This window comes from Ahaetulla prasina, chromosome 2, assembly GCF_028640845.1.
Source record: "Ahaetulla prasina isolate Xishuangbanna chromosome 2, ASM2864084v1, whole genome shotgun sequence".
Lineage (NCBI taxonomy): Eukaryota > Metazoa > Chordata > Lepidosauria > Squamata > Colubridae > Ahaetulla > Ahaetulla prasina.
The window spans coordinates 21,944,692-21,957,537 of NC_080540.1; the positions used below are offsets into that span (position 1 = coordinate 21,944,692).

General features: G+C 46.6%; 1 protein-coding gene across 6 annotated transcripts in view; it reads left to right on the plus strand.

Moving 5' to 3' along the window:
- Window positions 1–264: 264 nt before the first annotated feature.
- The window catches only part of BRPF1 (bromodomain and PHD finger containing 1), a 29,396-nt gene continuing 16,814 nt past the window's right edge, over window positions 265–12,846 (plus strand). The window contains exons 1-5 of one of the 6 annotated variants that reach the window (XR_009153518.1): window positions 265–1,047; window positions 3,144–3,759; window positions 5,478–6,437; window positions 10,685–10,883; window positions 11,708–11,860. Coding sequence is in view for 5 of the 6 variants with exons in the window: in XM_058169697.1 (XP_058025680.1) it covers window positions 1,044–1,047; window positions 3,144–3,759; window positions 5,478–6,437; window positions 10,685–10,883; window positions 11,708–11,860 (1,932 nt within the window). In the remaining variant the exon portion in view is untranslated. The remainder of the gene's footprint in view (window positions 1,048–3,143; window positions 3,760–5,477; window positions 6,438–10,684; window positions 10,884–11,707; window positions 11,861–12,846) is intronic. The other 5 variants (XM_058169697.1, XM_058169699.1, XM_058169696.1 and 2 more) reach the window with 5 other exon arrangements.

Genomic DNA, 12,846 nt, shown 5'->3' on the forward strand with positions numbered 1-12,846 from the left:
GCTTCGGGGTTAGCGTGACAGCCTTCCCCCTTCTCTCGCCTTTCCCACCCCGCCACCCCCAAATCTGGAGCCTCCGCCGCTTCTCACAATGTGAGGCGAGCGAGGTTGGTAGGGAAGCCCGCAGCCCCCTCCAGTGCAGGCGGGGTGGAGGAGAGGGGGGTGGCAGGTGAGAGGCGGGTGGGTGGATGGGAAGGTAGCATCTCCGGGGCCGGTGGGATCAGCCCGCCCGCTTGTGGGAAGGAATCCGGGGAGGGGGGTGAGGGTGGCGCGACGCCGTCGGGCAAAACTCTCTCCTGCCTCTTTAGACGGACCGGACCTCGAAAAACTTTTGTACGGTTCTTCTCCCCGCTTCTGGGGGAGTTGCGCGTGCCGGCACGTGCCTGTTGGGGGGGGGGGAAAGGCTGCTGTAGAGTGTAGACAACTCCCGCCCCCACTTTTTAGTTACAGGCCGCGCAACGTGGGGCGGCTGCAAACCCGCTTTTAAAGGAGAGATGGTCTCTTTCTCTTATGCAACCTCTTCTCTTTTTCTGTCTTGTGCTTTTTTTACCACCACCCGCTCTGCATGATTTCTCTTGAAATGGAAAAACCAAAGTATAAAAAGCCTGAGCCTGAGTTTTGACAGCTCACTTTGCTGTTAAGTTGAACTTTTCTCCCCCCTTAAAGGTGCAGGTGCGGTATGGGATGGGAAGACAGTGGAAAGGTTTTTCCTTGAACCGCAACTGGGGCGCTGAAAGAGAGGTGCTGCAGGGTGTTAGGAAGGTGGTGCGTGAACTGGTGTAGGCAGTGGGTGATCCCTCCTCGTTCTTTGCACCCTCTTTAATATTTTCTCCTGCGTATCCCAGTTGCCAGGAGGGTTGCCTGACATCCTCTGCCTTAACTGTCATTTTTTCCCCTGCTGTAGCGAGATTGCGGAGAAAGCGTGAACTGTCAGAAGAAGTACCAACTGTTGGCATTCCTTCACTTCACCTTCCCATTCCCCCTCCCCCTTCCAACTTGTGCGTAGGTCTCTTTCTACCTTGTGCATAGCTGTGGTTAACCATGCAATGGGTGAGCCATTTCCACTACAGTGAGTTTGTCATTGTTAGAGGCAGGAGGGAAAACATGGGATTAGCAAGAAGTGTCAGTAAAGGGGAATCCTCCTTAGCATGCTGACAGATTGCCTTCAGTCAATTGGCGTTTCCGTGGTACAGTGACAGAAGGACAGGAATCGGCATGATGAGATTAGTGGGATTTCTCCTCAAGGTAACAGGGTGGCATGGCAATGGTGCTAAATTACCATCAGAATAACACTAGTACTACCCCTCTCCTTTTAAATGCCCACTAGTAGTATCTGTCCTCTTTTAAGTGTCCATTGGGTTTGCTCCAGGCTGGGTATTGATATATATAACAGAATTATGAAATGATTGATTCATCCTCCCGCCATCCTTCCATGCATCCTCCTTAATTCCTGTTCCCCGCCTAGCCAAATAGCTCCCTGAGGGATGAAGAAAGCAGTGTGAGAGCAAGGTATGCTTGGGACTGGGCCGGGAGCCTCTTTCCTTCCTCCTCACTTGTGAACATGATCGGAGTGTCCCAGAGTCTCCCAGAGTCTTGGAATTAAAAAGACAGAACATCGTTAATAATATAAGAGTGTTAGCTTCAGCCGTCTCAATCAAGCCAGTAAAGCTCCAGCATAAAAACAAATCAAAGAATTTACTTTTGAAAAGAAAGGCAAATGAAATGCTTCCTCTGAAACATGTCGGCACTGGGGAAATCTTTCCTGGAATCATTTCTCATAATTCAGTACAAATAGCATGATGGCATGCATCATTTGGATAGCATTTGGATAACCATGGCTACCCTTTTCCTTATGCAACTGAAGATGGGATTATTTTCAAACTTGAATTATTTTCAAACCTCTGATTGATGGTTAAAAATAAAATCTCCTTTGAGTAGAGTTGAACTCCTGTTGACCAAATAGGAGGGGCTGGTTTTTTGCGGGGGTGGGGGGTGGGGCGAACAAAACAGAACTGATTTAGCGTTGCCTTCTTAAATGTTTCTTGACTTCCCACCCCAATCTACAATTCTAGGATCTCCTGTGGTCTCCCAGACAAATACTGACCAGGTCCAAACCTGCTTAGGTTTTTTACAATCAGCCAAGTTTAACAAAGTGCTGTCAAAGTGCTGTCCAGAATTTATTTCCAGATTTCTATGCAGTGGTGTTTTCAAGACGTGCTGAATTCTACGGTTCCTAGAATTTATTCCCAGTGTAATCTGTATTGTGGTGACAACAACATTCCAGGCTTAGAAATTAGCATTGTTATCTGAAGAAGAAAGAGAACACAGGAATTTGTTTTTCAAACAATCCTTCCAAGTGTCACAAGTGCACTGATAAGTATGATAGCCACTCAAAACAATATGACCAATTTAGAGTCACTGGGAGTTGGGTGGTTGTATAAATTTTCTTAATGAACTAAAGCAACTCTCAACTTGGAAATTTGACAGACTGTAGCAGGATATTCCTGTTTGGATGTGAGGGATCGTTGCAATTCTTTTGCGTTTCTTAGGTCACAGTTGTGTGTTGACCACAATTATTAATATATCTTCACTGTGCTGTGTCAAATGACTCTATGCACAGTAGGATCTGCAAGTATTCAGATAAGGCAAGAAGATACAAGGAGAGCTTTGTTGAAAACGTAGATTTTTTTAGAAAGAGAAAGGAAGCAGGTTGGCAGGTAGGCTCTTCTGGTCCCTGCACACTCAGGACAATGAATTTTGTTGACGAACATCCTACAGGTGACAAGGATTGATTGTAATTAAAGATGTCTCTTGATAGTGCTACTATCAGTCTGCATAATTTAGCAAGAAATCGGATGAAAAGTAATACTTGTTTTAAAAGACATGCAAAGTTATACCAGTTATATTTACAACATGGCTGTAATAGTTGTTCTGATGCAATTGTTTTGCCCAGTTGATCTTCTGGATCAACCAGGTCTCCATTTGCCTTTCTGGTTTCAACTGTGCTTAATCGATTAGGTTTAAATAGATTCCGTCCTAGGAATCCAGGAGCATTGCTAAAGCCTGTGCACTTTGGACTTGGGTGTGGGTTGATGGCTAATGCGGTAAACCTAACCATTCCTGCTCTTCGTTCTCCTTCCCTACAGAGCCAAGGAACACCATGGGGGTGGACTTCGACGTGAAGACTTTCTGCCACAATCTGCGGGCCACCAAGCCACCCTATGAATGCCCTGTGGACACCTGCCGCAAAATCTACAAGAGCTACAGTGGCATCGAGTATCATCTCTACCACTACGACCATGACAATCCACCGCCCCCCCAGAACACCCCTCTGCGCAAGCACAAAAAGAAAGGCCGGCACGGCCGCGCAACCAACAAGCAGTCGCCCAGCCCCTCCGAGACTTCGCAATCCCCAGGACGGGACGTTATGACTTACGCGCAGGCCCAGCGCATGGTAGAGGTGGACCTGCACGGCCGCGTGCACCGCATCAGCATTTTTGATAACTTGGATGTGGTGTCCGAGGACGATGAGACTCCCGAAGAGGCCCCAGAGAACAACAGCAACAAGGAGAACACAGAAACGCCCTCGGTCGCTCCCAAAGCCGGAAAGCACAAGAACAAGGAGAAACGCAAGGATTCCAACCATCACCACCACCACCACAGTGCCTCAGCTGGCAACACACCCAAGCTTCCCGAGGCTGTGTACCGAGAGCTGGACCAGGATACCCCCGATGCACCACCTCGCCCCACCTCTTATTACAGGTAATAAGTCGTGGACCGCAAGCAGAGTCCTGAGTAGGACCGTGTGGCTCATAGAGAGCTGAAGTGGGAGGGGCGGAGGATCCTTTAATCTGGAGCCTCAGGTAGAGAGAGGAGGGCTCCTTAAGAATCTGTTTCCCTCTCGTAGGGTGGCTTCTGACTGCACCTTGTTCCAGTTTGGAGACCAAGGTAATCTGTTTTCAGAGGGGGGGGCAGTAGGAAGACAGAAAGTGAGGGGGGGACAGAAAGAAAGGTCTTTCTGTTTAGGAAGTGACTCCATTGGGATACAAGTAGTCCTCGACTTAAGACCACAGTTGAGCTCAAAATTTCTGCTTCTGAGTGAGAGTTGTTAAGTGAGTTTTGCCCCGTCCTACGATCTTTCTTATACCACAGTTGTTGAGTGAATCACTGCGGTTGTTAAGTTAGTAACACGGTTGTTAAATGGATTTGACTTCCCCAAAGCTGACTTTTTTGTCAGAAGGTCGCAGAAGGCAAGATTCTCTCATTCCCTTCCCCCTCTTGTTTTGACTTAGAAAAGTATCTTTTACTGATTGAAATTGGTACATTGTGTTTTTCATCCCAATTGTAACAACAATGCTCAGCCAGTTCCACTCAGATTCAGTAGCAGGAGTTGTTAGGTTTAAAGATTTCCTGTTAAGACATGGCGTTTTCTTTCTAAGCAAGAAAAAAAGTGGGACTTAGGTATATACACATATACATCACACACGTCATGACTTCATGGCATAAATGAGGCAAAAGACACATTGTTTGTTTGGCATTTGCACCATGACATACCTGACACAAATTACATGATTTGTATCATTTGTGCTTTGCTCAATCACTGTGACTTCTAATGGCTATGTATAGATTGATTGATTGTCATCAAGTTGGTGTTGACTCTTGGTGGCCACATCGATAGATTTTTCTCCATGATAATCTGAACCTAACTTGGTCCTTCCACCCATTGCCACTGAGTCCCTCCACACTGCTGTTGGTTTTCTTCTCCTTCTGTCTCCTTCCACCTTTCCCAGCATTAGAACCTTCTCCAGGTAAATGTGTGTAGGGCAGAAATAAAGTACAACTAGATGAGAGCTACATTATTATGGTTCTGGAATCAGAGGAAGCAGTGAATGACACTTGGCCACCTGGCTAGAGACTCTCTGGTACCGTTATTGGACTTTTAACTATCAGGATTCCGGGAAATGAAATCTAGGAATTCTGAAAGGAACCAGGCTGAATTAGAACTTACTGTAGAAGGGCAGTGAAGTGATGATGATACTTTCAGACAGTTTAAAGTAGGTGTAAGGATGCTCAGGGATGCGGTGGCTCAGTGGCTAAGATGCTGAGCTTGTCGATCGAAAAGTCGGCAGTTAAGCGGTTCGAATCCCTAGTACCGCGTAACGGAGTGAGCTCCCATTACTTGTCCTAACTTCTGCCAACCTAGCAGTTCGAAAGCACATGAAAAATGCTAGTAGAAAAATAGGGACCACCTTTGGTGGGAAGGTAACAGCGTTCCGTGCGCCTTTGGCGTTTAATCATGCCGGCCACATGACCACGGAGACGTCTTCAGACAGCGCTGGCTCTTCGGAGAACGACTAGCACATATGTGTGAGGAGAACCTTTATCTTTACCTTTAAGGATGCTCAATAATAGATAGCAGCTCTATAGGCCTTCTAGACTCCCTTTTTCCTCAGCCTTTCTCTCTCTCTCTCTTCTTTTAGATACATTGAGAAGTCAGCAGAAGAGCTGGATGAGGAGGTTGAGTATGACATGGATGAGGAAGATTACATCTGGTTGGACATTATGAACGAACGTCGGAAGACAGAAGGGGTCAGCCCTATTCCTCAGGAGATTTTTGAATATCTAATGGACCGGCTAGAGAAGGAATCCTATTTTGAGAGTCACAACAAAGGTGACCCAAATGCCTTGGTAGATGAGGATGCCGTCTGTTGCATTTGCAATGACGGGGAATGTCAGAATAGTAACGTCATCCTTTTTTGTGACATGTGTAATTTGGCTGTGCACCAGGAATGCTATGGGGTCCCTTATATCCCAGAAGGCCAGTGGCTGTGCCGCCGCTGCTTGCAGTCACCTTCCAGGGCCGTGGACTGCGCCCTGTGTCCAAACAAAGGCGGCGCCTTCAAACAGACAGACGATGGTCGTTGGGCCCACGTGGTGTGTGCTCTCTGGATCCCCGAGGTCTGTTTTGCAAACACGGTGTTCCTGGAGCCCATAGACAGCATAGAACACATCCCACCAGCCCGCTGGAAGCTGACCTGTTACATCTGCAAGCAGCGAGGTTCTGGGGCCTGCATACAGTGTCACAAAGCTAACTGCTACACAGCCTTCCACGTTACCTGTGCTCAGCAGGCTGGGCTCTACATGAAAATGGAGCCTGTCCGAGAAACGGGGGCCAATGGCACTTCGTTTAGTGTCCGGAAAACAGCTTACTGTGATATCCACACGCCACCCGGCTCAATGCGACGCTTGCCTGCCCTATCCCATAGCGAAGGGGAGGAAGAAGAAGAGGAGGAAGAAGAGGATGGGAAAAGCTGGAGCTCGGAGAAAGTGAAAAGAGCCAAGGCTAAATCCCGGATCAAAATGAAGAAGGCAAGGAAAATTCTGGCTGAAAAGAGAGCAGCTGCCCCAGTGGTGTCAGTGCCATGCATACCTCCCCACAGGTATGGCAGCCTTCATTCCCAGCTTCTTTATCTGATGTATGTCACAATGTAAATAGAGACGTTGGAGTGCTGCTTTGTTTGTAACAATGAGGTTACCATCGGGAATTTTCTGAATGGTTAGCCTAAACTGAGAAGAACTAGATTCAGATGGATCTTACTTTTTGGTCAGTTAATGAGAAACGTATGTAGGAACTGTCTTTGGCTGCGGTTGCTTTACACCAGCAGTGTTCCTTAAAATAAAGTAAGATGCACATTTTATAAACAGATAAAATAGCCCCTTCCAAGTACAGATACATTTGGTAGCATTTTAAATAGCAATAACATTTGTACATATTTAGTTACAATAAAAGAGATTGTCCAGCATTGCTCAGAAACTGTTGCAGCTAAGCATGAATTTGAACTGTTCCTTTCTTCCCTTATAATCTATGAATACACCCGTATATCTGTGTGAAGGTACAGCAGCTACGCTCCTTAGGGGCTGTGTTTGGTAAAATCCGTTCGGTAGAATATTTCGGATTTCTTCCCTGCTTTGGCTTTCCAGTAAGATAACATATTTTTTGTTTTGTTAGTGTGGAATAGCATTTGGAAGGATTTGTTCATTCTTCTCCTGAGCAATCGTTTCCGATGGAAGAAATATACAGATAGTCCTTGACTTACAACCACAATTGGGATTGCAATTGCCATCATTAAGTGAGGCGGTGGCTGAGTTCTGCAACCTGATTTTGCAAGCTTTTTTGCTCCTCTTCTTAAGTGAATCATATACAGGTAGTCCTTGACTTACGACCACAATTGAGATCCAAATGTCTGTTGTCAAGCAAGACAATTGTTAAGTGAGTTTTGCACCATTTTACGACCTTCCTTGCCACAGTTGTTAAGTGAATGAGTGTAGCTGTGAAGTTAGTTATGCAGTTGTTAAGTGACTTTGACTTTGCTCATCGGAAGGTCGCAAAAGAGGATCACATGACCTTGGGACACTGCAACCGTCATAAATGTGAGTCAGTTGCCAAACTGCCTGAATTTTGTTCAGCTAACCATTGGGGTGCTGCAGTGGTCGTAAGTGTGAGAAACAGTCATAAGTCACTTTTTTCAGTGCTGTTGTCACTTTGAACGGTCACTAAATGAACCGTTGTAAATTGTAAACCTGCACTTGTTAAGTGATTCTGGCTTCTCCATTGACTGTGGTTGTCAGAAGATGGTCTGGAAGGTCGGAAATGGCAATTATGTGTCTGTGGGATGCTGCAAAGTTTGTAGAATATACGCTGGTTGCCAAGCACCTGAATTTTGATCATGTGACTATAGGGACGCAGCAATGGTCATAAGTGTGAGGACCAATTATAAGTCACTGTTTTTCAGCACTGTTGCGACTTTAAATAGTCATTAAGCGAACGGTTGTAACTTGAGGATCCGCCGTCCCCTTTAAAGCAGCATTGGAGTTGCTTTCAGATCTCTTGAGAAACGTATTAATGGACTGAGAACCCGAAGCCTCTGCTTGCATAATCGGTTTGGCAGCAGTGCTAAGCAGAGTTGCTTTCTGGAATCTCTTGACCTTATTCTTTAATTTGGCTCCTCTCTCCCCATGAAATTCTTAGAAGAAAGCAGCTTAGATGTATTTGGTTTGGCCTCTTCTCCTGTCTACATGTTTTCCTTCCACTCTTATCATCCTGGCTGGTGTTGGGCAGAAGGACTGAAAGTGAGGTGAATGGATATTGCCTGTACCAGTGGCGCCTCATTTTCCAGAAGAATAGCAATACTACTTAGAATTATATACCACTTTATAGTGCTTTACAGCCCTCTCTAAGCAGTTTACAGTCAGCCTATGGCCTCCAACAATCTGGGTCCTCATTTTACCCTTCTCGGAAGAATGGAAGGCTGAGTCAACCTTGAGTCAGTCAAGATCGAACTCCTAGCAGTAGGCAGAGTTAGACTGCAGCACTTAGACTTATATACTGCTTCACAGTGCTCTACAGCCCTCTCTAAGCGGTTTACAGAGTCAGCCTATGGCCCCCAACAATCTGGGTCCTCATTTTACCCTTCTCGGAAGAATGGAAGGCTGAGTCAACCTTGAACCTGGTGGGATTTGAAGTGCCAAATTTCAGGAGGACGATAGCCAGCAGAAGTGGCCTTCAGTACTGCACTCTAACCACTGCGCCACTCAGGCTTCCTCTTCTTTGTAGAGCTGTTTTGCATAGATTGAGAATGCTGTGAGCTGCACATTTTTGGGGTCGTAAGTTGAGGACTAACTATACTTTAAACTCCTGGCTGTTTTAGGTTTGTGGCTCTGCTTTAAAAGTGCTTTAAAATAGGGCTTTCTGTAGCTAAGTTGTAAAAACCCAAACAAGCACTAGGTGGCAACAGTTGGTTACAATTTCTGCTCCTTTTTGTTCTGATTTGTTGATCGAATACCTTTGCGGATGAATTCTTTTTCCCACTGTATTCCTCATAACCCATGTACTGTCGCTCTGTTTAAATTAATCCCTCCAGGGTTAATAAAACCAGGTTTTCACTAAGTGCTTTTTCCTCTGTAGCTTACAAAGGTTAGGCAATCAGCACATACAGCATTTCATACTGCTATAATAATGCTTTTTCTTGGGCAAATGGTTGTGTTGCTGTGACTAGCAGCTGTTGTCATTGTTCACTGGAAGGGATTTGTGGCTTGTTCCAGGAGAGGAAGGAAGCAGCAGCTGCTGCAAGTGGAATTAATCTGAGGGTTGGTAACTTGCTGAAACGAAACCGAGGTGATATTTGAAACTATGTCAAATTGAGTGTCAGTTGACTCTTTGTAGCTGCCACCATCAGCACCCAATTATTTTATTTTCCTCTCATCCTTCTTAGTCTCTGCAACCGAATTTTAATGTTGGAATCTTGGATGCGATTAGTTATACCTTACTTAGGAAATTACATGTGAGATAAACTTGTTGGACAGGTTTTGTCCTGCCTTCTAATTCCAGACGAACCCTTACTTAAGAACATAGATTGATTGATTAATTAATTAATTAATTATTGTATTTGTATGCTGCCTATCTCACTATTAAATGACTCTGGGAGTCTTATCTTAAAAAAATATAAATATAGAACAATTAAAAATTTGGTTTCACTGAAATCGTCAGTAGATTTTTGACTCTGATAGTACCTAAAGAGGGTCATTATGAAGCAGGACATGTGAAAGTTTAGCAGAAATTATATTTTAAGCTCTTGCTTAGATGTGTTACTGTGCAAACTTTTCCAACCTGTTGCGATCCAGGGTATGATATAGTTGACAATTCCTTCAGTTTTCACCCAACAGATTCTGGAATTACACGTTAGTTTTTTTGCTCTTGTTTGGTCCATCAAGCTGAGTGCTGAAAGTTGCCTTTGTAGCAACTTTAAGTGTCAGGCTTGTCCCAACTTGAACATTTAGCAAAGAAAGACCCTCGAGTCCAGGGGCGAGTTCCAAATTCCGTCACTACCGGTTTGCTCGTGCACGTGTGCTCACGAGCACACGCTATGCTTCTGTACATGTGCAGAAGCATCTGGCCGGGTGGGCGGAGCCTCCCGCTGCTGCTGTTACCGGTTCGCCTGTTCCGGTACAAAAAGGTAGCAACCCACCACTGCTCAAATCCATTTATTGGAAGTGAAAGGTTTACTTTTATTAAAAATCAAGTGGTTACAGCAGGGGCATTGTCACGTCGTCACGTGACATATCGCAACTTCCTCCCTTTGCTAAACCGGGGGTGGGCATTGCCAGCGCATGACAAATCTGGCCCACGGGCCACGAGTTTGACACCCCTGGGTTACAGCATAAGCAAAGCTGGATCTGAATGTTCCCACACAAAGCCTGCATTTTCCCCTCTTAGCCCTGGTCCTCCCCCCTTTACCAATCCCATCAGAGTCCAAGGAAATGTGAATCGGGTGTTTTGGGAATAGCTTTGAGGTTTGGCACCTCTTCGGGGGAGTTCTCACAGCTTCATCCTTGATCGGCCAGTCTGTTATGGATTGGCAGCTCTTCTTCCTGTCACCCAGTCATTCCCCCCTCCTACCTCTGCCCCTTCCTGCGTTTTATGGCAGGATGCCAGCGAAGCGAAGAATGCTGAAGATGGCAGACCTGACACTAAGATTATTCTGGTTGAATGCAGAATTTGAATCCTTCTGTTTTATCTACTGTCCCTGACCAGCAGCGCTGCAGCATCCTTTCTCAGCAGTCTGGGGGGTTCTGACCGCTCTGGCATTTATGGTATCTCCTACCTGACCCCACTCTTCTTCCCCTGCAGGCTTAGTAAGATCACCAACCGCTTGACCCTTCAGCGAAAGAGTCAGTTCATGCAGAGGTTGCACAGTTATTGGACTCTGAAGAGGCAATCCCGCAATGGAGTCCCCTTGTTGCGGCGGCTCCAAACGCACTTACAGTCACATAGGAACTGTGAACAAGGAAGGCCAGCTCCTCCTCCTCCAGTGGCCAAGACTGAGCAGGTACGGCTTTCCCTTGAGTTTTTGGGCACGGGTGGATGCGAAGGGCATGGGTGTATGTCCCTGCTGTGAAAGAGCCCTTGCTACCACTGGGTGCACATAGCCAAGAGCAAGGCCTTTGTTTATTTACTTAAACAACTCGTATGGCTCCCCAACTCACAACTGCAGCTAAAACGTATCCACGAGATAAACAGTAACAAAGGAAGAGCATAGCGTGACCGAGGCCCGACTCGCCTTCAGTTTTCCTTCAGCCATTCCCAAGAGGCGCATCCAGCAGCCCTGCCCGAGGGCTCCGTTTATCCATCGGTTTCTCCTTGCTGGATGGGTTGCAGCCACGTGGGCTGGCTTGGGAACTGTTATGAGTCACGAGGCTGTCTTGTTTGACAAGGCTTCCCAGTTCATATGGAGGGAGGAAACTTTCAGCTTTCAAAGCAAGCTGAGCTGGGGGATTAGCTGCCAAGGACTTGTATTTTGCAGGTAGGAAGCCCCATGTTCAGTCTTGGCATCTCCTCCTAGAGAATCATGGAACGGGAGGCCCACTTCCTCTGAGATCCTGAATACCGTACGGTAGTTGCTGCTCAATGGTAGTTAGTGAACCGGCAGGGTAACTTGATACCAAGTTGTTAGTGCCTTGCACTTTCCTTCCTTCCTCTGTGACAAGGGAGGGAGGGAGAAAGCGAACAGTTTCCCGAAAGTGGGTCTGCCACATTTGCCACGCTCCACTTCCTTTTTGGCTCCTGGCAGCAATTCTGGCAGGAGCTGATTTGCTGCTGTTCTATAAGCAACGGCAGCCTGGCATTTGGCAGGGATGCCCCTTCCTCTCATAGACTCTGATGTTCCTGCAGCGAGATAACACAGAGGATAAGAACTGGGCCCTGAAAGAGCAGCTGAAGTCCTGGCAGCGCCTCCGCCACGACCTGGAACGAGCGCGCTTGCTGGTGGAGTTAATTCGCAAGCGGGAGAAGCTCAAGAGAGAGACGGTAACTGTGCCAGGGAAGGGAGTTGGGGTGGGGGGGGAAGGCATGGGAGTTTTCCTCTGAATAACTTTGGGGATGGCGTGGTGGTGGGGAAGGGCGAGTAGGATGCTCCCAGAATACCTGCGATTTGGGGGCTTTTAAGGAAAGGAGATGATGGATTTTTGCACTCTAGGCCTTTTTTAATTGGAGAATGACACTGAAAGAGGAAGGCAGGATGTTTCCCTGGTAGAACACAGGAAACAGCAGAAGCCAATGAATTCCAACACAAAGAAGGGTTTGCTTTTGGAGGGGGGTGAAAGGGGGCCATTTGATTTGCATTTAGAGCCGTGGTGGTGCAGTGGTTAGAATGCAGTATTGCAGGCAAACTCTGCCCCACAGCTAGGAGTTCAGTCCTGACCGGCTCAAGGTTGACTCAGCCTTCCCACCTTCCAAGGTCAGTAAAATAGGACCCAGACTGTTGGGGACAATATGCTGACCCTGTAAACGGCTTAGAGAGGGCTGAAAGGCACCATGGGGTGGCCTATAAGTCTGAGCGCTATTGCTATTTAGAAGGTAAGGTGTTTGTTTTCGTAGATCAGCCTCTACCTGCTCCCAGGCTGTTTTCCATGATGCAAACAAAGCCTGCTCTGGGCTGTGCATACGACAACTTTGCCTCTCCTTGGGGAGTGGCTTTCAGCCAGTGTCCCTGTGGCTCAGCGCAGGTTCACTTGGGGTTTCACAAACACAAGTTCAGTCCTATCAGGCAAGCTGCCCAAAAGACAGCTTGTTTATTAGACTGATAATATCATTGCAGCTCATCATTTCAGGTGCTCGTGAGCACCTTTGAGGGGCTTGTAAGCACTCAGGTGATGAGGGATGACAAAAAGGCTTAGGGGCATGTTTCCTCCCTATATAAATAGAGAGCAGCCAGTTGATATGGAAAAAAAACCCCACTCCCTGCGGTTAGAAAGTTTGAACCTGGTTTTATATTAGAGATTGCACTCTTGTAC